The sequence below is a fragment of the Onychomys torridus genome, chromosome 2 (assembly GCF_903995425.1).
Source record: "Onychomys torridus chromosome 2, mOncTor1.1, whole genome shotgun sequence".
NCBI classification, from domain to species: Eukaryota; Metazoa; Chordata; class Mammalia; order Rodentia; family Cricetidae; genus Onychomys; species Onychomys torridus.
Window position 1 is genome coordinate 3,955,624 of NC_050444.1, and position 25,740 is coordinate 3,981,363.

Sequence of the window (25,740 nt, forward strand, 5' to 3'; positions counted from 1 at the left end):
TGCAGTTAGCGCTGTGTCTCCTCTTCAAGCCAGTATTCAGGAGCAGTTAGCACAGGGGAAGTTAGCAAGGCTTTCAAATGCTCCCTGTAATTGAACAGCCAGACACCCAGGGAAATATAGTGCAAGTAAATGTAAATGGAGCTGGGGGTGGAGCAGCTGTGGCTGGGTTTCCTCCAGGAGCCAGGGCTGCTGGAGAGCAGTGGCTCATAGCAGCAGGAGGAACCTTGAGCCTCTGGGGTGAGAGGCAGTTGAGAGTGCTTGAGCCTCAGGAATGGGATTGTAAAAGCAGCTAATACCACTCAGTTTCTGTTTGCTGGCTGCAATACAGTAGCTTTTGAAAGGACTTTCCCCAGACAGATAGCAGCTTTTGCCCTGGAGCAGTTTTCTCCTAGGGAAAGCTAACTGAAAATACCTCTATGGCTGATAGTGAAACTTCAGAGCCTCTTGTTTGAACTTAGTTGAATTGTTGCCCTGAGCTGCAATGACTTTAGGTAAAGGGACCACTCCTTGGACCACTCCCAGTGGCGACCATCTGCCACTGGGTGCACTTCTGCTGGTTCCAAAATGGTTAGGAGGGTCAGGCAGGGAAGGTGGCTCAGGCAGAGCAGCATCGCTCCAAGTGTAACAGGCCCCTGGTAACAGCACTCACTGAATCCCAGGGTTGAGGGAGATATGTACAAAGGCTCTAGTGCCACTTATGAATTAGGCTCTGGTTTCAGACTGTCAGTTGAACTTTGGGACGGGTATTAAAACTGACTCTGAACTTCAAACTTCAGAAATGAAACAATTCTGAGTTCACCTGCAATTAATTATGGTGGCTCATGATTCATGCACCCTCTGTCTTGTTGGCAGAAAATGTAAATAGTTCTGTTAAGAGATTTCTCTTAGATGTTTGCTAAAGTTTGCAAAGTAGCCCTATATAGAGCTTGCTTTTGAATGTAAGTTTATAAGAATTGTAAATATGTATAGTAATATTTATGCTAGTTGTAAATATGTAGTAATATTTCTACTAGAATTATGTTAATCTGTTGATATTAATGAACCATGGTTTGGTGACGCCTAGGGAGTCTTTAAGTTTGATGCAGTTGCATCTGTAGTTTATTCATTTATTTGATGTGTTTGCATCAAGAGTTTATTCATTTTTAAAAAGGGCTTGGCACAGCTAAGTTCGTTATAGACCCATTTAAGAAGTATATTCCATCTTTATCATCCTCTACTCCTTTACTGGGGTGTGTGGCAGCCCTGGGGATTGCTGTGGTTGTTCTATCTGCTTGTAAGCTCTTAGTAGGGACCTGAGTCAGTGCGAGTTCAGCTCTGTACTTCCCCTTACCAGAAGCTGGTAGTCAGGGATGGGCAACGTTCTTCTTGCTAGCTTCCAACCTAAGACAAAGTACACTTGGTGGAAAGTGTATCTCAAAGATGGGTAAGGCTTGTTTAGCTTAAGATGACCATCGAAGGCAGACACAGTATATCTGAGGGCCCCCCATTTTTTTTGAGCTGAGGATCGAACCCAGGGCCTTGTGCTTGCTAGGCAAGCACTCTACCACTGAGCTAAATCCCCAACCCTGAGGGGCCCTCTAATATATGAAGAAGGGAGAGCTATGGAGACCCACAGAGATTTCCTAGTGAGGTCTGAGCTTACTTTACCCAGCAGGGCTGCATAGGGGAGTGATTAGACAATAGGTGTGGTTACCAAGTATTTGGAAGGGTCTGCATTTTGATATAAGCCTCTGAGTAATTATTTTATATGTGGCTGCGGGACCAGGCCAAGCAGGACCAGAGAAACCTTCTGACTACAGTTGATTCTTTTTATTTTGTTTTGTTGTTGTTGTTGGTGGTGGTAGTACTAGAGGTGGTGGTGGTGGTTTTAGTAGTGGTGTGGTATGCGTATTTTGTTAACCCCTCCAGCCAAGAATGAAAACCACCATCCAAATTAAAACCAGTTGAAAGCAAGCTTTATTTACTATGTATAAGACTGACTCTCCAAAGTGGAATTTGAGAGGTCAGTGTGGGTTAACTTTTCAGGCCTCCTTTTATAGAGAAAAAGTATAAACTGGGAATTTTGTAATAAAAGAATTTTGCAAGTGAATTTTACAGAAGCAGATAGCAGATGAGATTATTTGCAGATCATCTTGGCAGAAAATCTCAAGATTCCATGACAGAGTATCTTGTCAGGATGGGGTACATGTGAGTCAAACTTGACCTTAACAAATTCTGACCTTAACAAATGGCATTTTACCAAACTAGGCTGGTCTATCAGTTTCCCTTCTTTTGGTTTTTCTAGTGTGAGATTATTTCTTGTGTTTTCATGGGTGTAGTTAACCTCCTTAGGTTGGAATTTTCCTTCTAGCACCTTCTATAGGGCTGGATTTGTAAATAGATAGTTTAAATTTGACTTTATCATGGAATTTCTTATTTTCTTCATCTATGGTGAGCAAAAGTTTTGCCAGTATAGTAGTCTGGGCTGGCATCTGTAGTCTCTTAGAGTCTTCAGCACATCTGTCCAGACCCTTCTGGCTTTTAGTCTCTGTTGAGAAGTCAGGTGTAATTCTAATAGGTCAGCTTTTTTTTTTTTTTTTTTTAAATGTTACTTGGCCTTTTTCCTTTAGCTTTTAATATTCTTTCTTTTTTCCTCTATGTTTAGTGTTTTGATTATTATGTGCCAAGGAGACTTTCTGTTTTGGTCCTCTCTATTTGGTTCTCTGTATGCTTCTTGTACCTTTATAAGCATCTCCTTTAGGTTAAGAATTTTTTTCTATGATTTTATTGAAGATATTTTTGGGCCTTTGGCCTGAATTTCTTTTCCTTTGTCTATTTCTATTATTCTTAGGTTTGGGCTTCCATAATGTCCCAATTAGATGTTTTGTGCCAGGATTTTTTAGATTTAATATTTTCTTTGACTGATGTATCTATTTCTTCTATTGTATCTTTAATGCCTGAGATTCTGTCTTCCATCTCTTGCATTCTGTTGATGAAGCTTGTCTCTGTAGTTACTGTTCGAATTCCTAGATTTTTCATTTCCAGAATTCCCTCAATTTGTGATTTCTTTATTGCTTTTATTTCCATTTTTAAGTCTTGGATAGTTTTAACGTTTGATTAAACTGTTTGTATTTTCTTGGCTTTCTTTACGGAATTCATTAATTTCCTCTTTAAGGACCTTTATCAACTTCATATAGGTGCCTTTGGGGTCTTTTTCTTGTGCTTCAGCTATGTTGGAACAATCAGGGCCTGCTGTGGTAGGATAGCTGGGCTCTAGTTTTGTGCAGGGTTAGAGATATGGATCTAATTTCATTCTTTTTTCAGCTGGATATGCACTTTTGCCAGTACCATTTGTTAAACAGGCCTTTCTCCATTGTGTCTTTGTCAAAATTTAGATGTCCATAGCTATTTAGGTTCCTGTCTTTCATTGTGTCTAGGCATCTGAGTTTGGGGTGATTATAGGTCCAGATGCTGGTATCTATTTTTATGTGTATGGGTGTTTTGTCTGTCTGTACACCACCTGTGTGTCTGGTGCCTCTGGAACTGTGTATAGCAGGCTTTCTTTTGGGCCACCAGTCAGATCCTAAATCATGACATGGAGACTTATTATTAGTTATGAATGCTTGGCCTTACCTTATGTTTGTCCCACTAGCTCTTACAACTTAAATTAACCTGTTTCTCTTCATCTACATTTTGCCTTGGGGCTTTTTACCTTTCTTTCATTCTTATGTTCCACTCTGTGTTTGGCTGGCTGGTGGCTGCCTGGCTTTCCAGCCCCAGGTGTCTCCCTCTCTTTCTCATTCTCTTCCCTTTCTCTTGAGCCTATATTCCTCCTCCTACTATTCTCTCTGCTGCCAGCCCTGCCTATCCCTCTACTGCCTAGCTATTGGCCATTCAGCTCTTTATTAGACCAATCAGGCAGGCAAGGTAAAACTGCAACACATCTTTACATAATTGAGGTAATATTTCACAACAGTTGTGAGCTACTACATGTCTGCCGGGAATTCAAACTAGGGTCCTCTGGAAGAGCAGCTAAATGCTCTTAACCACTGAGCTCTCTAGCCACTGCTCTCCCTGCCCCCCCAGATAATTTCTTTGAAGCGATTGTACAACTGGGATATTTTTGTTAATTTCTTTCAGAAAATTCATTATTGATATATAAAAGTTGTAGTGGATAGCCATCCCAGCATTGGCCTGGAAGTTCCAACCCCCACTGAGGCTTCGGTAGTAGTCACGCCCACAAGGCAGGGTGGAGGAGGAAGCTCAAGACCCAGGATCGAGAGGAGGTTGCTCTCTTGGTTCTGGGACCCTGGACGCTGGAGGTAGACCGAGCAGAGTTCTCCAGAGAACGCCGCCAGACTGTGCCATACCTTTGCCAGACCCTACAACCTATCCCTTCATTTGTAAGTTACCCCACAAAATAAACCTCCCTTTTAACTACGTGGAGTGGCCTTAATAATTTCACCAATAAAAAGCCTCTATTTTGCATATTGTTTTTGTATCCTATAAATGAAATGAATACTTTAATGAAAGAATTTAGCAGATCCAAAAGCTTTCTGTGGAATCATTTAAGTATAGAATGAGGTCATCTTCAAATAGAGGAACTTGACTTCTTCCTTCCTATTTGTATCTCTATTACATCCTTCTATTATCTTATTCCTCTAGCTAAGACTTCAAACACTATGTTGAATGAAAGTGGAAAGAAGACACACCTTTATATAATTCCAGATATTAGAGGAAATGCTGTCAGTGTTTTCCCATTTAGTATAATGTTGGTTATATAAAGTCTCATACATGTCTCTCCATAACTAACTAACTAACTAACTAACTAACTAACTAATTAACTACACACACACACACATACACACACACACACACACACATCATTATGTTGAAGTATGTTCAATCTGTTACTAATTTCTTTAGGACTTTTATCATGAAAGTATATTTTTGGTGACACAAACTAGGTTCATCTGGGAAGAGGGACAAAACCTCAATCAAGAAAGGAACAATTAATTCTCTGTAATGGAACACAGGTAAAGCCATGAGACACATGGAGATATATAGATTAATAGAAATGGGTTAATTTAAGATAAAAGAGCTAGTTAGCAGTAAGCTTGAGCCATAGACCAAACAGATTGTAATTAATATTAAGCCTCTGACTGGTTATTTGTGAACTGGTGGGTAGGAGAGATTTATTCGTCTACATGTCTCATCATAACCCCTCTGTACTATCATATTTCTTTATCATATATGTATTATATATATAATTTTATATATAAATATACTTCAAAAAATTAAAGCAAAAACCTATTTAAGTGTGAAAAGTGATCTTTAACTAGAGACCATGACTTGGTGTTTTCTCTTTTTATTATTGTTGAAATAAATATATTATTACTACAGCTCCTTTTTAACTATTTAAACAGAATTTAGAGTAATGCCTAAAGCATATTCGTGTATAATAGATAACAACTGAGTGATTATAGAAATTTTGTCATCATCATAGAGCTAAAAGACTGGTGATTTACTACACCCTTATGACACTCTTAAGGACATAAATCAAACTCTTCAACTCGTTCTCACAGTTTTATATGCTTAGCATGTTGACTTTGAGGTAAACATAGCCTACAATTACAGACTAATATTTCCACTGTTACTGACTGATGAATATTAGTTACATTATATAACCCACACAACAAAGAAAATGTGTTCTAACAAGAAATGCAACACCATATTTTGTATTTTCTGAATCTCATTTACTCCATACAAATTCTTCCCCAAATAGAGAAGCCATTATTGGTATTAACACTCAACTGGAAGTTCATTATTTAATACAATGTATATATTTCTGTAAATTAAGGTACATTTTGTAACTATATTTTGCAATTTTCTTCCCAAAAGTATTACTAAAAAAGATGATGGAAAATAATTAAAAACTACTATGGACTGGAAGTATTATAGTTCTATATTTGTTGTTGTTGTTCTTATAAATTGAGTCTGGACCTTACCTTTTTATCATTTTGTACAACTAGTTTTGGTACTGGGTAGGCAAGGAATTAAGATATGAGGAAATGGGGGGGAAACTGTGGTTGAATCTTTGCATCTGTGTTTCCTACTTTCAGAATGTGCTCTGGGTAAATATTCTTGAAGCTGCCATTATGTTCAAGCATTATCAGAAATTAAGGCACCAGGGCATGTTCCCACTTATGTACACTAAGGGAAGGTTTGCATCCTCAAATGTGCTGATCAACCCACTTGCACTGTAATTTTGAATTCTCCCACTCCATGGGCTTTCTTAGAGAATCATTGGAAGAAATATCCTTAAACGGAGATCCCATCCACCATGAAAGGTCATAAAAATTGTTCCCTTTTAAATATCATTCACTTAATAACTATTCATAAGAATCTTAAAACCCAGCTGGGCGGTGGTGGCATACGCCTTTAATCCCAGCACTCGGGAAGAGACAGGTGGATTTCTGTGAGTTTGAGGCCAGCCTCGTCTACAGAGTGAGTTCCAAGAAAGGTACCAATACTATAAACCCTGTCTTGAAAAACTGGAAACAAACAAACTTAAAACGCCACAAGGCAGAATTCAAGAGACTGTTCCCTACCTTTGGGCAGCCCATTCCAATCACTGGACTATTTGCTTATCTTTTTCAAATAAACTGTTCAAGTTATATGTTACTTGACTGATTTTTTTCTTTCCTTCAAAAAGACAAAAACTCAGGGACCCCATAATGTAGTGGTTCTTAACCTTCTTAATACTGCAACCCTTTAGTACAGTTCCTTGTAGATGGAGTTTTTGTCAGGGCCACCATCCAGCTTCTAAAATAATCACTGAGACTGATTAATTATAAATGCTTTGCCATTGGCTTAGGTTTGTTACTAACTAGCTCTTACAATTTAAATTAACCCATATTTCTTATCTACATTCTACTATGTGGCTCAGTACCTTTTCTCAGTATGGCATGCTCATCTTGGTTCTCTCTGGCAACTCTGGTGACCCCGCCCTCCTTCTTCAAAGTGTCCTCTCCATTTGGCCCTTCCACCTAACTTTTTTCTTCCTACCTACTGGCCAGATGGTTCTTCATTAATCCAATGAGAGTGATACATATTCACAATGTACAAAAGGATTGTTCTATAGTAGTTCCTCATGTTGTGACTGCCCCAAAGATAGAATTATTTTCATTGCTATTTCATAACTGTAATTTTGCATATCTGGTATGCGACCCTTATGAAAGGGTCATTTGACTTCCCAAAGTGGTTGAGAACCACTGCAACAGTTTTGGTAATTAGTTTACAAGACTACAAGAGCCTATCTTATAAAAACAAACTTAAAATAAGTTGATTTTGGATTCTTCTGGATTTCAAACAAGCTAGGAGCAATATTTAGATTGATTTCCTCTACTACGTTTCTGTTGGTTTGGCCAGTGCCTTGCTCATAAAAATATTTTTTAAAGGTGTGAATGTAACTTGTTTATGTAGCTGTTTTACAGTTGATTTGGAGGCTGGAAAGATGGTTCAGCAGTGCAGTACTTACTACTTTTTCAGAGGACCTGCAGTTGGTTTGGGGCAGCTCAAGCTGGCAACCACCTATAACTCCAATTCCAGAAGGAGGCCCTCTTCTGGCCTCTGCCAGGTCTTAAAAATACACATATACATGAAAACAAAACAAACAAAAAATCAAAACAAAACCTTTACAATAACTTCAAAAAGGTTTAGTTAAGATTTAGAAACAACTGCCCATTACAAATTGTCTCACCAGGCCTGGAGAGATGGCTCAGAGGTTAAGAGCACTGACTGCTCTTCCAGAGGTCCTGAGTTCAATTCCTAGCAACCACATGGTGGGTCACAACCATCTGTAACAAGATCTGGTGCCCTCTTCTGGCCTACAGTCATACATGCTGTATACATAATAAATTTAAAAAACCCAACAAATTGTCTCGCCTTAACTATGTAATTGTTAGTATGAGCTAGCAGGAGCAACTCTCTTGCAAGACAGTGAAATGGCAAAAGAGTATCAAAAGGTACACGTTCTTTCCTATATTACTTGTATTAAGACAAGTGTTTAAAATCATTTAGTTTTGGAGTCAAACATATGTTTGGCAGTCTAAATTCATTAGCTTTGAATCCTGGCCGTGCTGCTTGTTGTAGAGCTGGGTCAGGGATTGGCTTAGTCAAACCTTCCTTACCTCTAGGGTGGCTATTGATATACATCACAAAGGCCAACTTAATGAGGTTTCTGGCACACAGCAGGTGCTCAGTATGGCCCCCATCATTAACTGTAAGGCAAGTTAGCAATTCAGTGATAGTCGGAGCAGGAAGATGAGCCAGGCATTGTAATAGTTAAGATTACCAAAGCCCCAAAGCTAGAAACTGCTCACATTATTTTGAATTACTCTTCCCTTCATGAGACACCACTTTCAAAACCCAACGAAGAAGCCGAATTTTAACTCAAAATGTCCTCTAACGTTTCAGGGTGCGAGCGGACTTTTTTCAGAACGTGATACCAAAGCCTAAAAACAAAGCACGACCTCACAAAAATCGATGCTATTCCAAAAACTATACTAGCTCAGTTTCCCACTAAGCTTGGAATCCGGAAGCGAAGGTCGGTATTCCGCGGTCGCTGTCGCGCTGTCGCGACAGGGGCGGGGCGAGGCCGTAAAGCAACGCCGAGCCCGCCCTGCCTCCCAGGGCGCCCTTGGAAAGACTGTGGGTCATGGCTGGCGTGGCGCGGGGCAGCGGGGCCAGCCTGGACCTGCTCCGGTCCCTGCCGCGAGTGAGCCTGGCCAACTTGAAGCCCATCCCTGACTCCAGAAAGCGGGTAAACGGATGGCAGCGGTGCGGGAGTGCTGGGGCCGCGTCCCCGGGGGTGCAGGACGCGTGTGGGCTCCCCGGGCGCCTGGCCCCCCTCCCGCGTGTGCCCAGTAGTAAGGCTTCTGCTGAAAATCACAAAATGCCTAGTATGCAGAGGGGGACATTCTGGGGAACTACAGAATGATTCATCCAAAATTACCTCTAAACTGAAGTCCTTTAGCAAAGTGCCTATCGTCATTATAAAGATTCTAGTTGACTTTACTTCAGCTTTCTTACATGCAGCCCACGGCAAACTAGAAAAGCTGTTTTCTGTCACCTCTTATTGTAACTCAGTTTATTGCTTTTAGGAGGTGATAGGTAAAATAAAGGAAAGATCACCCGACTCTAACAAGTTGTAATAAGCCAATTTTTATTTTAAGCTGCAGCTGTCCTTGGTTTCCGTGGTCGGATTTGGGACTGAGTGAGGCCCAGCTTTAAGAGGAGGAGGACTTTTAAAGGCAGCTCACAATTACTTCATTTCTGTGGAACTCACAGCTACCTGAGGAACTGCCTCACTCTTTGCCACATAGGGCATTTACAGAAACCAAAGCAAGCGGTTAATCAGTTTTACAATTCTGGGGAGGAGGGCAAGGAGTCAGAGTCGCCAGGAGCTCATCTTTCAGGAATTTGGAATGGGTTCGTAGCACAAAATGGAGTTTTCCTTAGCCATATGTGACACAATTACATATTTACGCTTAATTAAGAAATAAAACAATATTGCTGGAGCCTGGCTGCTTAGTTTTAGGATTTTTTTTCGTTCCAGCCTCTTTTCTTTTTTCCTCTTTTTTTTGGGGGGGGGGGTTGTTTTGCTTTTTTGAGACAAGGTTTCTCTGTGTAGCTTTGGAGCCTTTCCTGCAACTCCAGCCCAGGCTGGCCTCAAACTCACAGAGATCCGCCTGGCTCTGCCTCCCCCAGCCACTTTTCTACTGAGGACTGGCTTTAGGCCCTTGGCTTGTTTAGTCAAGCACACTACCACGGAGCCTAACTCCCAGCCTCTTCTGCTTTTTAAATGCTTTATTCAGAGACAGAGTCTAAGTAAATTGAGGGTGCTGGCCTTAGACATGTTGTGTGGTTCAGGCAGACCTTGAACTTTGGAATCCTCCTGCCTCAACCTTCCAAGTAGATCTCACTACAGATCAGTACAAGCTGACTAGCCTGGGACCTAGCTTATTGGAGAGCTTGTTTCTCCCATTGGATTCCATTCCATCCCTGGAACTTTGCCTTGTGTTTCACCTAGTATTTTGGTTCCTAGAACTAGCTACATTCAGAGAGAACTATGGTGGTGGAATGCAAACATGTATGAGTATCCATAGCAGTGCTTGGCACACAGTACCTTAACTAGTACGGGTTGGATGAATAAAAGGCATAGTAAAGGAATGTGCTATGAGGTGAAACACAATCCTGAAACTCACTTTTCCTTGTAGGAAAGACGTCCAAGAGATCGAAGAAGAGGCAGGAAATGTGGCAGAGGTCATAAAGGAGAAAGACAGAGAGGAACTCGGCCCCGGCTGGGCTTTGAGGGAGGGCAGACTCCATTTTACATCCGAATCCCCAAATATGGATTTAATGAAGGACATAGGTAAGGGTGATTTTTCTTTTGAAGTACAAATCCCTAATTTCCAACAAGAATTACATAAATAAATAATATGGTAGAAACCTTATATTTACTTAGAAGCAAATTTGTGATACTGTTCCTCTGAATAATTTCCAGTAAGGAAACTTAACCAAGATTGTGTGTGTGTGTGTGTATATATAATATTTATGGTATATTGTAGCTATCATTCTATAATCTTACTTTGGGTTAAACTTTTGTGAGTTTACTTGTTTGTATGAATGAAGTAAATGTTTAGAGAGGTAAATTGTTTTTAGTGGAACAAAGGAAGCACTAGTGTTTTATGTGTTTGTATTATACTCAAGTTTATTTTAAACCATCAGAAATGATGAAGGAAAACACAAAACAAAGCTTGTTGATTTGAAGAGGTTACAGGAAGATTACTTGGTGTTTTCTAACTATTATGTTCCTGTTTTACAGTTTCAGACATCAGTATCAGCCTTTGAGTCTCAGGAGACTGCAGTATCTCATTGATTTAGGTCGAGTTGATCCAACTCAACCTATTGACTTAACCCAGCTTGTCAATGGGAGAGGTGTGACCATCCAACCACTTAAAAGGGATTATGGGGTCCAGCTGGTTGAAGAGGTAACTCTAGATTTGTTTCGTTTGCTTGCTTGTTTTGTTTGGTGTATAGACACTTTGCCATAATATTCCTTCCTTATCTGTGAGGGACACATACCATATGGATGCTTCACTGTGGTCATTATCAAACTGTATAAACTGTTTTCTTCTTTTTATATAGACATCTGATAAAGGTTAGTTCATAGGTTAGGCATAGTGGGAGGTTAATAATAATTTGCTACAGTTGTTATTAACTTTAACTTATGACTCTTTATTAAATGGAGAACTTCTCTCTCTCTGCTTAGTTGTACTATAGTTCTTTGTCATATCAGAATTGTCAGCATCACTGTTCTTGTACACGTTGGGGCCATCACTTAGTAAGATAAGAGAGAAATATACAGTATTGAAATACTATGGTAGGCTGATGGGTGGGTAGCAGATAGAGTGTAAAAATGATATAGAAAGGTGTAATTCATGTCAGGAAGGGATGGGGTCGAACAGCACAAGATGTCATCATGCTCCACAGCACAGTTTATACTCTACAATGTACTGGAGACACACTGTTCAACTTGCACAGGGTCTTGGTTTGATTCCTAGCTCTTCAGAGCCAGTAATTGAAACCATGGAAGGTGAAACTGAGAGACTGCTTAATCAACACTTATCCCTTCTTGGGGGCTGGAGAGCTAGATCAGTAGGAAAGAACATTGGCCAATCATCCACAGGACCTGGGTTCGAGTCCCAGCATCCATATGGTAGCTCACAACCATCTGTAACTTCAGTCCCAGGAGATCCACCACCTTTGCTGCCTTGATAGGAACTGCATGCACATGGTACACAGATAGTCATGCAGACAAAATACACGTACACATAGAATAAATACAAACATACAAACAAAAAATGTAATTCATGCTAGTTGTGGTTACAGAAATATGATGTACATTCAGGCCACAGCTTTGTGCTTCTGTGGATCTGTACATCTTTCTCCTTTATTGAAAAAAAAATTTCTTAAAATTTTTTTTAGATTGTTTTGTTTTTGCTTTTCAAGACAGGTTTCTCTGTGTAGCTCAGGCTGTCCTGGAACTCACTTTGTAGACCAGGCTGGCCTTGAACTCACAGAGATCTATCAGGCTCTGCCTCCCAAGTGTTGAGATTTTTAAAGGTGTGCGCCACCACTGCCTGGCTAGATTTCTTTATTTTATATGTATGAGTGTTTTGCCTGTATGCATGTGTACCATAAGTACCCCTGGTGTCCCCAGAGTTCAGAAGAGGATGTTAGGCCCCCTGGAACTGGACTTAATAGATAGTTGTGAGCCACCATGTGGGTGCTAGGAACCAAACCCCAACCCTGGAAGAGCAGCAAGTGCTCTTGACCTCTAAGCCCTCTTTCCAGCCCCAGAAACGTCTTTCTGGAATTATTTTTGTTGTTTGAGGCAGGATAGCTCTGGCAGGCTGTCCTAGAATTCACAGTGTAGACCATGTTGGCCCCTGCCTTTGTCTCTTCAGTGCTGAGATGGACAAGCATGTGCCACTCACTACATCTGTTCACCTACCCCACACTTTTTAAAAAACAGTTTACATTGCAAGGTGACAAGAGCCTGCCAGTAACTCAGGTGCAGCTTGTGGCCCTGCCCCACTCTTAGAAGCACACTCTGTGTCTGCCTTTTCCTACCCAAAGCATTTTTCTTTTTATTGTTTTTATGTGTGTGAGTGTTTTGACTTACATATATATGTACCATATATGCTCCTGGTGCCAGCTGAAGCTTTGGATCCCCTAGGACTGGAGTTACAGACACTATGAGCCACCACATGGGTTCTTGTAATAAAATGCTGGCTTTCTAGAACAGCAGCTAGCTCCCTTAACTGCTTAGCATCTCTCCAGCCTCCCAACTAATTTTTCTTACTATCTGGTGCACAACTGTGCTTCCATTTCATTTTTCTCACTTTCACCTAAGCCTTGTAAATGTAGGTGCTTTGTTATAGTTTCAATATTGACAATCTTAGCTCTGAAAGTTACTTAATATTTATGGAAAAAAGGAATGAATTTAATCCCATTTCAACTTCAGTAGAAATTTCTCTTATACTGATTGACCAACAGTTCATAAGTAGATTAACTACATAGCCAAATAGTAACTTAGTGTCCACTAGAGGGAAGCATATGCCCATGGAAGAACCTTTTCAAGTCCTTTGAGACTGAACCTAAAGATAGCACTTTCCAAGGTCTCATTCATTGTCTGATGTGGTAGATCATGCCTGTGATCCCAGCACTTGAAAGGCTGAGGCTGGAAGATTGCTGTAAGTTTGAGGCTACCTTGAGCTACAAAGTGAATTCTAGGTGAGCCTTGGTTGTACTACAAAACCTTGTCTTAAAGAGAAACAAAACAAAACAAACCCTAATAAAACTGGTTAAGTTCATTTGGAAAAGCAATACCGAAGACACAATTGAGCCTCAATATTCTACTGTCGATGTGTAAAGAAAAAGACTTCATAGAAAATTCCATAACCTTGGCAGTATTTAAATTTCATGTCTCAGTATGCTTTAGGTATGTGTATATTATGCTAGCAGACATTATACTGAAAATTGTACACTGGGCCAATGATTGAATAAATGTAGTCACACAGTTATTATAGCTTGTACATTGTTTGCCTTTTCTGAGTTTAGATTTGTAAGTAAATAGTGGATAATATGATGGCTGTGATTTTAAGCACAGAATTACTTGGAAATATATGTTCTCAAGGAAAATAAAAGAAACCTGATTTGTAGACCTTCCTAAAAATAAAATGCAGTTTATAGTACTTACAACCCTGGCACTAGCACTAGAGGAGAAGAGTGAGGTGGTGGAGCAGCGGAACCAGAGAAGTAACAGAGGAGGCTTCTTTGTTTTTTGAGACAGAGTTTCTCTGTGTAACAGCTCTGGCTGTTCTGGAACTAACTCTGTAGACCAGGCTGGTCTCAAACTCCCAGAGATCCACCTGCCTTCTGAGTGCTGGGATTAAAGGCATGTGCCACCACTGCCTGGCCTCAGAGTAGTAATTGAAAATAAAAATCACTAATACATCAAGTCCCTAGTTTTGAATCGACAGTCTGTTGATTATAAAAATGCACACCATTATCAAATATAAAAAGAAACTACATCCTATAGTGAATGGAATATTGAAATATATGAAATGTTCATAGCGTGAGTGGGAATTAGTTGAGCCATACTAAAATGGCAAAAGCAGTATGTTTTGAAGTTAGACAAATATTAGCATATCCTGAGTGACGGGACTTTATTGTCTAGTGTTAAACATTCTGGGGGAAAATAGATGAATCCTCCATTTTAGAGAGTATAATAAAGTTGGCAGTGAGTACAAAATGAATTCCCCTCCCCTTTTTTCCCTAAAGACAGCCAACCCCTTCAGTGTTGTCAGATATTTTATTTTCCAGGCTATTCCAGACCCTTGCCTCCTCTATAACCTCCTGTTACTTACTTAGGGATAAGGAAGACTTGTTTTTATTTTTATTAAAATTTTAAAAATGTTTAATGTGTATGTGTGTTTTATCTGCGTGTATATCTATGTATCCCATATGTGTCTAGTGCCTGGAGAGGCCAGAAGAGGGCATTAGCATTGGATCCCCTGGAACTGAAGTTACAGGTGGTTCTCAGGCACCATGTGGGTGCTGGAAATCAAACTGTGATCCTCCGGAAGAGCAGCCAGTACTCTTAACTGCTGAGCTGTCTCTCCAGTCTCAGGAAGATTTGTTTTTAGTCTGTATAATGGAGCATAATGTTGTGGTTAAGAATAGAGATGGGCTGGTAAAATGGCTTCATGGGTAAAGGCCACTCAGAGCTGGAGACATGTGTTTAATCCCTGGAATCCAAATAAAGGTAGAAAGAACCAAAAAATTGTCCTCTGACCTCAACATGCATGTTGCATGCTGTGATCACATATACACACTGGACTTTTCCCAGAGGCCTGCCCTGAGAAGTTTTCCTCCCAGAATCCTGGGGAAGATGCTTTGTCTAGTGTGGGGTTATCTCAGGGAAAAGAATCTATGTACACCATGCTCTTTTATCCGTTTACTTTATCTCTCTAAGACAAAATTCTATCTACATAGCTTCTGTTCTGTCCTGACACTCAGTTCCTCTCTGTACTACTTTTCCTGTCTTCTCATAGTCCTAACTAAGCTCCCAGGCTTTTGACCTCATCTTTGTCCTCTCTTCCTTCACACTCCATCCTTTCTTCCTTGCTCCTTACCCCTGACCCTGAGAAACTCTGCCTTCTCTTCTCTCCAGCCATGGGGCTCTATCTACCATCTATGGAAACTGCCTTGTTCTTTCTCCCTGGCTACATGACTCTGCTCCTCTGGAATTCTGCTCCAGTTCTTATTGCACCTGGCTATGCAAAAAAGCCCTACTGTCCAGAGTCAATAGCTCTGTGATGCTAAAAGGCCTGAAGCCAAGGGATGGTCTGAGCTTCATTTGCACAAGAAACAAAGCTATGCATCTACAGCTCCGCCTGTCTTCTAGGCCCTGCAGGAGTATTAGTTACCTAGTGGATCAGCAGTAGGTCTGAGAAGCTTAGCTGTTTGTCATTATGGCCTAGTAGTATATGGGCACACAAGAATTCCATAGCAGAAAATAGCTGATATATATTAATAAGCTAAATAACACCAAATATTCCCTGATAAATGGCTTCCTCTTGAAGGACACCTTGGTCAGTTAAGGTATAGCTTATTATATACAGCTGACTCTATTATATATTCTTGAAGCTTGCTGCATGCACATGCGCGTGTGTGCGTGCACACACACACACACACACACACACACAGAATTTCCTTTGAAATATGTACTTTGAAAGAATTCATATGGTGCTGGGTATGTAGCTGACTAACAAAAGAGAAGACCCTGAGGTTCCATCCTCAGCATTGGAAAAAGGAAAATTCCAGTGCAAAGGCTCTGACTAGAGTCTGGATTTGTATCCTAATTTTGTGTCGTGGATGAATTACTCAGCAGCCAATATGCCTTATTGTCCCCATCTGCATTTGGTATAGTAATAAGGATAAAATAGTGTACTACTAATGGGATATGTGGAAATGGATGCTTCCCTCAGTACCTACTGAATGCAGAAAATGGAATAAGACAGTCATTCCTACTTGCAGGGCTTGAGAATTGGTGATGCATAGTGGACACCTAAGTGGAGGTGGTTTGGGATAGAATTGCAAGTATTTTGGAGCAGGGAGCACAGCTGAAAACAGACCTTGTGCTGATTTGCCTTCAGCTAAGCTATTTACTAACAGGCCTTGTTTTAACTTATGACAGGGTGCTGATACTTTTCAAGCAAAAGTTAATATTGAGGTACAGTTGGCTTCAGAATTAGCAATTGCTGCAATTGAAAAAAATGGCGGTGTTGTTACTACAGCCTTCTATGACCCAAGAAGTCTGGGTAAGTCTGTTTTGTGATCAGTTTCCCCTTTATCTTATACTGCCTGTCTGTTTGCCATTTTTCTTGAGTGCTTCTGTCATGCTTACAGCTGCCTCCTTTAGGCCTCCTTGAGCACTGTACTCATGTACACGTAACACAACTGACATAAATGTGTACTCATAATTAAAAGTAAAAAGTCTTAAAATATATTTTCCAGAGGGGTGTTAGCTCCTCTGAAGTATTTAAAACCTTCTCTCCCTCCTTCTCCCCTCTCCTTTCCGTCTTCCTTTCCTTTTCAAATTATAAACTATTAAAAATGACTTTTTTCAGCCTAGCTTAGATAGCTCAGTAGGCAAGACCCCCCTCCCTGCTCTGCAAGTCTGATCTGGGTTTGATCAGGTGAAAGGAGAGAGCCAATTCCTGAAAGTTGTCATCAGATCTCCATGTGCAGCATAGCACATAGGATAATAATAAAAAAATGAAAAAAATTATAAAGAGTTGTTTCCGTTTTCTTACTTAAGCCTGTTTTACAAGAAGTTCTTGGAATTCAGTTCTCATCTCAGTAAATTAGTAACTTAAGAATGTCTAACATAGTTATGTATAGAGCCAGTATTTACATCTCTCTTTTTAAAATTCTTCCTAGAAATTCTGTGCAAGCCTGTTCCATTCTTCCTGCGGGGACAGCCCATCCCAAAGCGAATGCTTCCACCGGAAGCACTGGTTCCGTATTACACTGACGCCAGAAATCGGGGCTACCTGGCTGACCCTGCCAAGTTTCCTGAAGCAAGACTTGAACTTGCCATGAAGTATGGCTACGTTCTTCCTGATATCACGAAAGATGAACTCTTCAAAATGCTTAGTGCTCGGAAGGATCCAAGGCAGATATTCTTTGGTCTTGCTCCTGGTTGGGTGGTGAATATGGCAGATAAGAAAATTCTAAAACCTACAGATGAGAATCTCCTTAAGTATTACAGCTCCTGAACTCTTCCAGTAAGCAGATGTGTTGAGAACCAGACAGGAGCTGAAACAAGGCTGCTTGTAGGTCTCAGATCCTTGGGGTTGATACCAGTCATCAGTGTGGTCAGATCTGAAATTAAATCACAGGCAGCAAAAGCTGTACAGAAGAACTGGACATTTTTGGGTATATGTCTCAAAAACTCAAATGGGGATGGTTTTAGAAAAATGATTAAAAAATTGCTTAAAATCATCTTCCTTCCCTTTTTGTTTGTTTTGAGGTAGGGTTTCTCCGTATAGCCCTGGCTGTCCTGGAATTGTAGTGTAGACCAGGCTGGCCTCAAACTCACAGAGATCCGCCTGCCTCTGTCTCCTGAGTGCTGGAATTAAAGGTATGCGCCGCCACTGCCCAGCCTAATTTTAACTACTTTAAAATGTCTTTTTACTGTCTATCTTTTTATGGTCTTTTCTTACCTGTTCTGTTAGAATGAAGGGCAAGTATAGAGGATTGATTAGTAGGCCTGGGCGCAGGTGCTAAGGAGCCCTGGTTCTTTTTACACAGTAGCCCCAGGGAAGCTCTGCTACCCACTGTTAAGATAGTGAGTCCCCAACAGGGATGGAGATGCTCAGAATGTGACTGGTGAGTAGCTACAAAGGTGCTTATCAATAGAGGAGCTAGAGAAAGAAAGAGCACAAATGAATTAATTTTCGAGCACTTTATAGTAAGTATAGATAATGGTCAAACCATTACCATTTTTCTTGAAGAAGGTAGTGTTCCAGTTGATAAAAATTTATCTCCGACTTCAAGACATTTCAATTACATTTAGGAACTTGTTCAGTGATTGCAGAAGCCATATGGAGACAGGGTTTGTTTTAGGTGGTGGTTTTAAAGGCGGGCGGCCTGGCCAGTACCCTGAGCCCTAGCCAGTCCTCTTGCTTCAGCTTTCCCAGCAGCTGGGCTGCTGTGCCCAGCTTAACTCGGTTACTGTAAAAGATAAGAGAGATTGTGTCCAAGTCTTGCAAAAGTTTAATTTACTTTAAGTGATTATAGTTTTTAAACTTTGTATGAAACAGTGTCTCATGCATCCCATGCTATCCTTGAATTTCTGATCCTTTCTTCCCATGTGTTGGGATTACAGCATGAACCACCGTGCCTTGTTGAGCAATTAAACATTGATCCTGAATAATTCATTATAGTTCTTCCACCGTTAAATGATTGTTAAAATAAAACACAAAAACTCATATATCATGCAGTGTATTTTTAATTGGCTTTTATACCTTATGTTTTGCTGACCTTGGCTTCAGTTTATAAAGTGGTGCACATGCCTAGGGTGTGTTTCAGTTTTCATTCAGGATTGTGTAGGTTTGTTTTGTTTTGTTTTTGTTTTTTGTACAAACTCTAGTAAGAACCAGGAGCTAAGAAGAATCATCTTTAGACTAACTTTAGTGATTGAATTTGAAACCCCCTCCTTTTTTTTTCCTTTTTGAGACAGGATTTCTCTGTTTAGCCCTGGTTTCCTGAAACTCTGTTTGTAGACCACCTGGACTACTCAAAAATCCGCCTGTCTCTGCTTCTCGAGTGCTGGGATTAGAGGCATGCGCCGCCACTGCCGCCGCCACCGCCGCCACCGCCGCCACCACCACCTGGCTGTAATCAGTTCTTAAAACATGTTTGTGTTTTTCAGAGACCTGTTTAAAGTGAGGTGCATCTGCAGACAAGTCACTTCCCCTTTGTTAAACTGAAGGATAGTGTCAGTCTGAAGCAACAAGAGGTGTGTACTAGACAGCAGTCTCTTCCCCACCTCCTGTGCACCAGTGCTCCACATGCCTGGTGACTCTACCCTCCCTCTGCCTCTAGTGCCAGCTGTAGCACTTCAGTGAGGGACACAGGTGCTTCCTTGATCTGAGGAGAACTTGACCTCAACCTATCTACATAGAAATGAATTTCCTTAAATGTAAAGACATCCTGTAACAGTAAGTGTATGGGGTGTGGAAGTGAAAGATCCTGTTGGGTGTGCTGTAGCCTAGATAAGTTACTGCCTTGCCTTGAGCACGACTTTCTTTTGGTGATGCAACTTACCATTGTAGGTCTCAGACACTGCCTCCACAGGAAAATTTCTTTGTGGGAAGTGAGAGAGGATATTAGTCACCTTAAGGAAGACCATACTGCAGCCTTCCATCTGAAAACGTGCTTCGAGGGTCCTTGGACTCTCTTCTCCCATCCCATTAAGCAGAAGGACTAACTGCCCTTGCCACATTCAGCTCTGACAGCCAACATTGGTTTTCTTCATTTGGTCATCTTTGGTGGCCTACAGGTGGAAGGAAATTGGGATAGAGTGACAAAGGAAAAAATGAAAACAGGAAACAGATGTAGAATGTTTATTTGGTGACAGGGACTTTTTCACAAACAGCTGTATCCGGGTTGTGGTACTGTAACCCCATAGCTCATTCTCAGCCAAAACAGCAAGTTCCATGAAATTCGTCTGGTATACTCTAGGCTTTGTTCCATTTAAAGGGGCACAGAAGAGAGGTCCAGTAGAAAGTGGTAGCTATAAGAGTTCTTGTCACTTGAGAATCTACCTTTAAAGGCAATAAGGTTTCAGTTTAGATCTGTCCTTTCCTGGAATGTGTCTTTATCTGTTCTCATATGACTTTTGGTGGCCAAGACCCCAAAACCTTGAGTTAATTTGTGTTTTAAAGTGATTTTTAGGGCCAGGCATAGTTATATATGCCTTTAATCCCAGCACCCAAAAGGTGGATCTGAGTTCAAGGCTAGCCTGGTCCACAAAGTGACACTGTCTCCAAAAGCCAAACAAAACCCACAAAACTATTTCTAGGACTGGGGAGACAGCTTGAGTGGGTACTGTCTGTGCTCAGGCTCTAGTGCTTATGTGAACCATGTGAATAGTGTACATGGGCATCAGAGGGTGAGTAGGTCCCTGCAGGCTCAGGTGGCCCATTTAGCCAAATGGAGAGCTCCAGGTTCAGTAGTAAGAGACCTTCATCAAAAAGTGGGCTAGAGAGTGGGATGTGTCAAATGGGAGCAGTACTGCTCATTTCACCTTGGGTAGAGGAGAGGGTTGTCTGTTTGGAGACCTTGCTGCAAGCAAACCATGGCATAGTATAGCTGTCCTGTTACATGCCTGGACCTGCAGAATCATCTGGATGGAACACAAGTCTAGGGCTTAAAGCAGGACTAGATGTGGGACTTAGCATGTGGTTTATTCTCTGCCTCATTTTGACCATCTGAGAAATGGAAGATAAAATACAAATTCGGTTTGTATAAAATACAAATTATCTTAGGGTTTCTACTGATGTAATAAACACTATGACCAAAATGGTGTTGGGAAGAAAGGGTTTATTTGGCTTATACTTCCACAGCACTGTCATTGAAGGAAGTCAGTACAGGAACTCAAACAGTTGGAACCCAGAGGGAGGAGCTGATGCAGAGGCCATGGAGGGGTGCTGCTTACTGGCTTGCTCAATGTTTGTTTGGCCTGTCTTCTTTCAGAACTCAGAACCAGCAGCCCACCACAATGGGCTGGACCCTCTCCCATCAATCACTAAGAAAATACCCTACAGGCTTGCCTAGCTGGATCTTATGGAGGCATTTCCTTAATTGAAATTCCTTCATGTCAGATGACTATGACAAGTTGACATAAAACCAGACAGAACAATTATGAGAACTGAAAGCAGTCAGTGTGTAAAGCATGGAACACATGACTTGCCTTGTCTGCTGAAGTATTGGTGAATTAGTGTGTTCTGGTCCTGATGTAGCTGCTATCCTATGGCTTCTACTTCCCTTCCTCTGAAAAGATTCACAGATAGCCTGTGTTTAGTCTTTTGTAAGTTGTGCTTGAATCTCAGTGATGGTAAGGAAATGCATGATGGACCTTACTACTTCCAGCTAAAAACACATTTTGACAAGGCAGCACAGCAGAGGCAGACCTGAGGGTGAAGTTGAATTTCCGACTTGATCACTGATTTCCTTTGCAAAACCAGAAGGGCCCAATTTACTTTTGAAGAATATTTGTGTATTTTGTGTGCTGAAGAGGCATGCATCATGAAGAATATCTAGTGTTTGTGTATTTGTGTGTGCTGAAGAGGCATGCATCATGAAGAATATCTAGTGTTTGTGTATTTGTGTGTGCTGAAGAGGCATGCATCATGAAGAATATCTAGTGTTTGTGTATTTGTGTGTGCTGAAGAGGCATGCATCATGAAGAATATCTAGTGTTTGTGTATTTGTGTGTGCTGAAGAGGCATGCATCATGAAGAATATCTAGTGTTTGTGTATTGTGTGTGCTGAAGAGGCATGTACTTGGTGAGGAAAGGACAACCTACATGAGGTGGTTCTCTTCCACCACCTGCATTCCAGAGATTGAGCGCAAGTCATCAGTGTTAGTATTCTGACCCGCCCCTTGGCATTGCCCTGCGTCCTGATGTAAAAGCCTCACTTTCAGGAAAAACTCCTCCCCCCTTCTCTCTTCCACTTATCCTCCTACGAGGTGCACACCCTTAAGCCTCCTTCTCTCTTCCTCTCTATGTCTCTCTTTCCAATCTTTCTCTTCATCTCTCTATTGTAATAAACTCTCCACATGGATGCAGCATCTGGGTTATGAATTACTGGCCACCACCACTGCCATGCCCACGTGGCATGTATCTTCCCAGTCTGCTTCTGCATCTGCCTAGCATGCCAACATGTTTCCCTGCATTCATGGATACCCTCAGGGTCCCCACAAATTCATAATAATCAGGCGTGATGGCAAATGCCTTTACCTGATGAGCCATCCTGCAGGACCTACTAATTCCTAAAAGCACCATCCCTGTATGGAAAAAGATACCACAAGGGAGAGGAAGGCCTTTAAGATAATCAGATTCCAGACACAAAACTTCAGGAGGGAAGAGAAAGGTGCCATCTGTTTGCCACCTGGGCATTGTATTTCTAAATAGCTGATTCCATTCCCACCAGTTTAGATGCTTGTGTCTTTTATGTAAGATTTGTAAGGATAAGAGCAGTTTAAATTTCTTATATTTGGCTGTTGATTCTAAGTTTTGTTTAAAGGATGTGCACATGGGAAATCAGGTCTAGATATCACAGTAAAAACAAGCTAGCAAATTTAATGGGCCAAGGAGGTAGCTCAGTGTTCAAGAGGGCGTGCTGTGTGAGATTGAAGGCTTGAGTTTGAACCCTCGGCAACTGTGTAAAAGCAGCCATGGCTGCACATACCTGTAACTCTACACTAGGGAGAGTGACTCCTGGAACGCCTGGGGCTTGGGGGACACCAGCCTAGTGAGAGAGACCTGTCTGGAGGAGATAAAGTTTGGAAAGGTAATGGAGCAAATACCAGACATCCTCATTTGGTCTCTGTACACATGGAAGTGGGTGCAATCACCCACATATGTGCATAGACATCATATACATACTCCCTATCCAAAATAGCCTTTTAAAAGAATTTAAATTTTTGTTATTCAAATTTAATTATTTTTATTTTTTTTTTAAGCTATGCACATATAAAGAAAAGAACAAAAATCTTAAAGTGCTGCCAAGAGGCCGAGCGGTGGTGGTACACCCCTTTAATCCCAGCAGTTGGGAGGCAGAGGCAGGCGGATCTCTTGTGAGTTCAAGGCCAGCCTGATCTACAGAGCGAGTTCCAGGACTGCTTCACAGAGAAACCCTGTCTCGAAAAACTAAACCAAACCAAACCAACCAACAACCCACAAAACTGTTTTAGTGCATTCTCCAAGCCTCCATTCAGAATGGAGGGAGGAATGAAGCCACAGCACAGCCAACAGCCGGTCCAGTGAGCCGTGACCCAGTGATTCTGGTGGAGAGCTTAGTTCTAGTGCCACACTGGTTAGCGCGTTCTAGGACATCAGCAGGATTCCAGAAGCGCTTCTCAGTGCTTTTCATTTGCACCCCACACACGTGCCCCCCCCCCCCCCCCCCCCCCCGCGGCGCCGCACTTCTGCAGCTTCTGCGGTGACTGCAGAGCAGGTTCAGTGGCTCTGCTGTTGTCTACAGCTGAAAGAACTGATGCCAGGCTCCTCCCCACCTGGCTAATGACCCCTGTTCTCGAAGCTTTGCTGTCTTTTTAGTGTGAGTTTGCTCATCTGCCACTGTGGCCTGTGAGCCAACTCCTGGGACCCTTTGTGGCACTCTAAGCCTCTTTGGGTACGACCTGATCTCACTGCGCCAATCTTGCAGAGCCTGTCAGTTCCAGATCTCTTTTCCTCTCATTTGATCGGGTAGGCTTGTGGCTACCTGCCTGGAGTAGCAATTGAGAATGAAATGTTACCTTTGGCATGGACAAACTCTGGCAAGGGGCCAACAGGAGTTACCTTTGAAATGCGTTCAAATGAAAACTTCAAAAAGAACTCAGTTTCTCCAGGGGAAGAATGGGAGTCTCACAAGTTGATACCGTTTCAAAGTAGGCAAGACTGCCCCCTGGTGGTCAAATGTGAGCATTCTTCAGTGAGTTTCCAGGTTTGATGAATGGTGTTAAATATTCAGAGTTTCTACATTCAACAGTCTTCAAATGCACACACAGGATACAATGCCAGAGATACTGAAATTGGAAAAGCAGTCACACCAGAGGCACAGACACTAGGAGACCCAAATAATTAAAATACAATATGCAGAATCCGAAGTAATCAGCCATCAGAGTTTGCTCTGGTTTGCCTTTATTTTAAAAGGGATTAGAACTTGGTCTACTAACAAACCCTAGTTCTGTATTAGTAATAGATGGTGACCACAAAACATTAAAGAAAGGCAACCAGGTCCCAAGTTGGCAACTGCTTTCACAATGACTTTCCTCAGTTCTCCAGAAACTATTGATCCCATTATCTCTATTTTAGAAGTTGATGTTCTTCTTTCCCAAAGGGATATTTATAGTAACCACCAGCATGTTAAGGATACACATCTGACAAGCTCCTACTTCTTGGTATATTATTCATACAGAGTGAAGTCTCAGAGAGTGTACACTCACATACCAGTGTTGAACATGGGAGCAGAGTGGTTAAGGAAAGGGGGTTGAAGTGGTTCATAAGCCAGGTTAGCCAGCACTGTTGAGCTGCAGCAGGCTTGCCAGCGGGGCATGTGAGTAGTGGCACTTCTTTCTTAGGGCTGCCGCTGAGCATGCAAGAAGGGACATTTAAACCAATGTGTTGATGGAAGGCATGTCCATCAAGCATGGGAACTTGTTTTAATTTAAAGAAAAATCTTTCTATAAAGTCTAAACTGGACATGAACTTCATCATTTGTCTCAACCTCTGGAGGGCTGGGATTACAAACGTGCCTCACTAAGCCTGGCTGGCATCCACCAGCAAATGATACAGGGCTAATGAGAGTGCATAAAAATATTTTCCAGTGAATCCTATTGATTTGAGTTCAATTCCTAGAACTCATGAAAAACGTGGAAGCAGAGACCAACTCCACGTGTGCCAAGGCACGTCTCCCACACCATACAGGCACACAATAATACATTTTTAAAAAGTTAAAAGGAATTATTTAGGGAAGAATGATTCAGAATTGCAGAGGGGATATTAATTTTCTGACTACTCAAGTATCCTTGGGAACTGATACAGCTGGAGGTGAGCCTTGGTACTCACTGGCCTCTATTTTTATTCCTGGGTAGTTCAGTGATCTCCTCCAGACCAGTAACTAGACATTCTTTATGATTTGATCTATGCCAGCTACTAAAAGGCAAAAATAGAATCTGGAAATATTACTCTTTAGCTGTTTGAAAAGTAAGACAGGAAGCTAGGCATGGTAGCACATACCTTAGTCCCAGCATTTGAGAGGCAGAGGCAAGTGGTTCTCTGCAAATTCAAGGTCAGTCTTGTCTACATAGTACATTTCAGGACAGCCAGAGTTAGGTAGGAAGACACTGTCTCAAAAACAAACAAATAAAAGGCAGGGCATGAAGGAGTAATGAATACGTTCTTAGACTCTGTGAGTAAAAGAGCAGAGGTTAAACATTCAAGGGAGGTAATTGGGCTTTCATAACTGTTAATCCAACATTCCTGATTCATTGAAATCAATCTCATGCTCTCTCTCTCTCCAGGGTTTCTCTGTGAGCCTTGGCTGTCCTGGAACTCACTCTGTAGACCAGGGTGCCCTGGAACTCTCAGAGCTCCATCTGCCTCTGCCTCCCAAGTGCTGGTACTAAAGGTGAGCACCATTGCCCGGCTGTGAATTACTTTTTAAATACCTGGTCCTGGGGCTTAGTTCATAGCCCACAGCCTCACATGTTAGGGGAAGCTCTACCACTGAAACATACTGTCAAAGAACCTTAATGTATAAAATTATCTTTATATATTGATAACATTTTCTGACGCTATAGCCTAGACTCATTGAATTTTGCCATATTCA

General features: G+C 41.5%; 1 protein-coding gene across 1 annotated transcript; it reads left to right on the top strand.

Annotated features, from left to right (window-relative positions):
• Positions 1-8,249: 8,249 nt before the first annotated feature.
• On the top strand, positions 8,250-17,563 carry Mrpl15 (mitochondrial ribosomal protein L15). The gene is made up of 5 exons (XM_036177999.1): positions 8,250-8,803; positions 10,260-10,414; positions 10,868-11,033; positions 16,310-16,433; positions 17,056-17,563. Exons 1-5 carry the CDS (start codon positions 8,699-8,701, stop codon positions 17,391-17,393), a joined length of 888 nt encoding a protein of 295 aa, XP_036033892.1. The 5' UTR covers positions 8,250-8,698; the 3' UTR covers positions 17,394-17,563.
• Positions 17,564-25,740: the final 8,177 nt, after the last annotated feature.

What these genes read in the sequence shown, in the direction of transcription:
- Mrpl15 (XM_036177999.1), top strand. Translation starts at nt 8,699, where the DNA reads ATGGCTGGCGTGGCGCGGGGCAGCGGGGCCAGCCTGGACCTGCTCCGG. An exon ending in TCCCTGACTCCAGAAAGCGG is followed by an intron (nt 8,804 to 10,259) that starts GTAAACGGATGG and finishes TTTTCCTTGTAG; the next exon opens with GAAAGACGTCCAAGAGATCG. An exon ending in GGGTCCAGCTGGTTGAAGAG is followed by an intron (nt 11,034 to 16,309) that starts GTAACTCTAGAT and finishes AACTTATGACAG; the next exon opens with GGTGCTGATACTTTTCAAGC.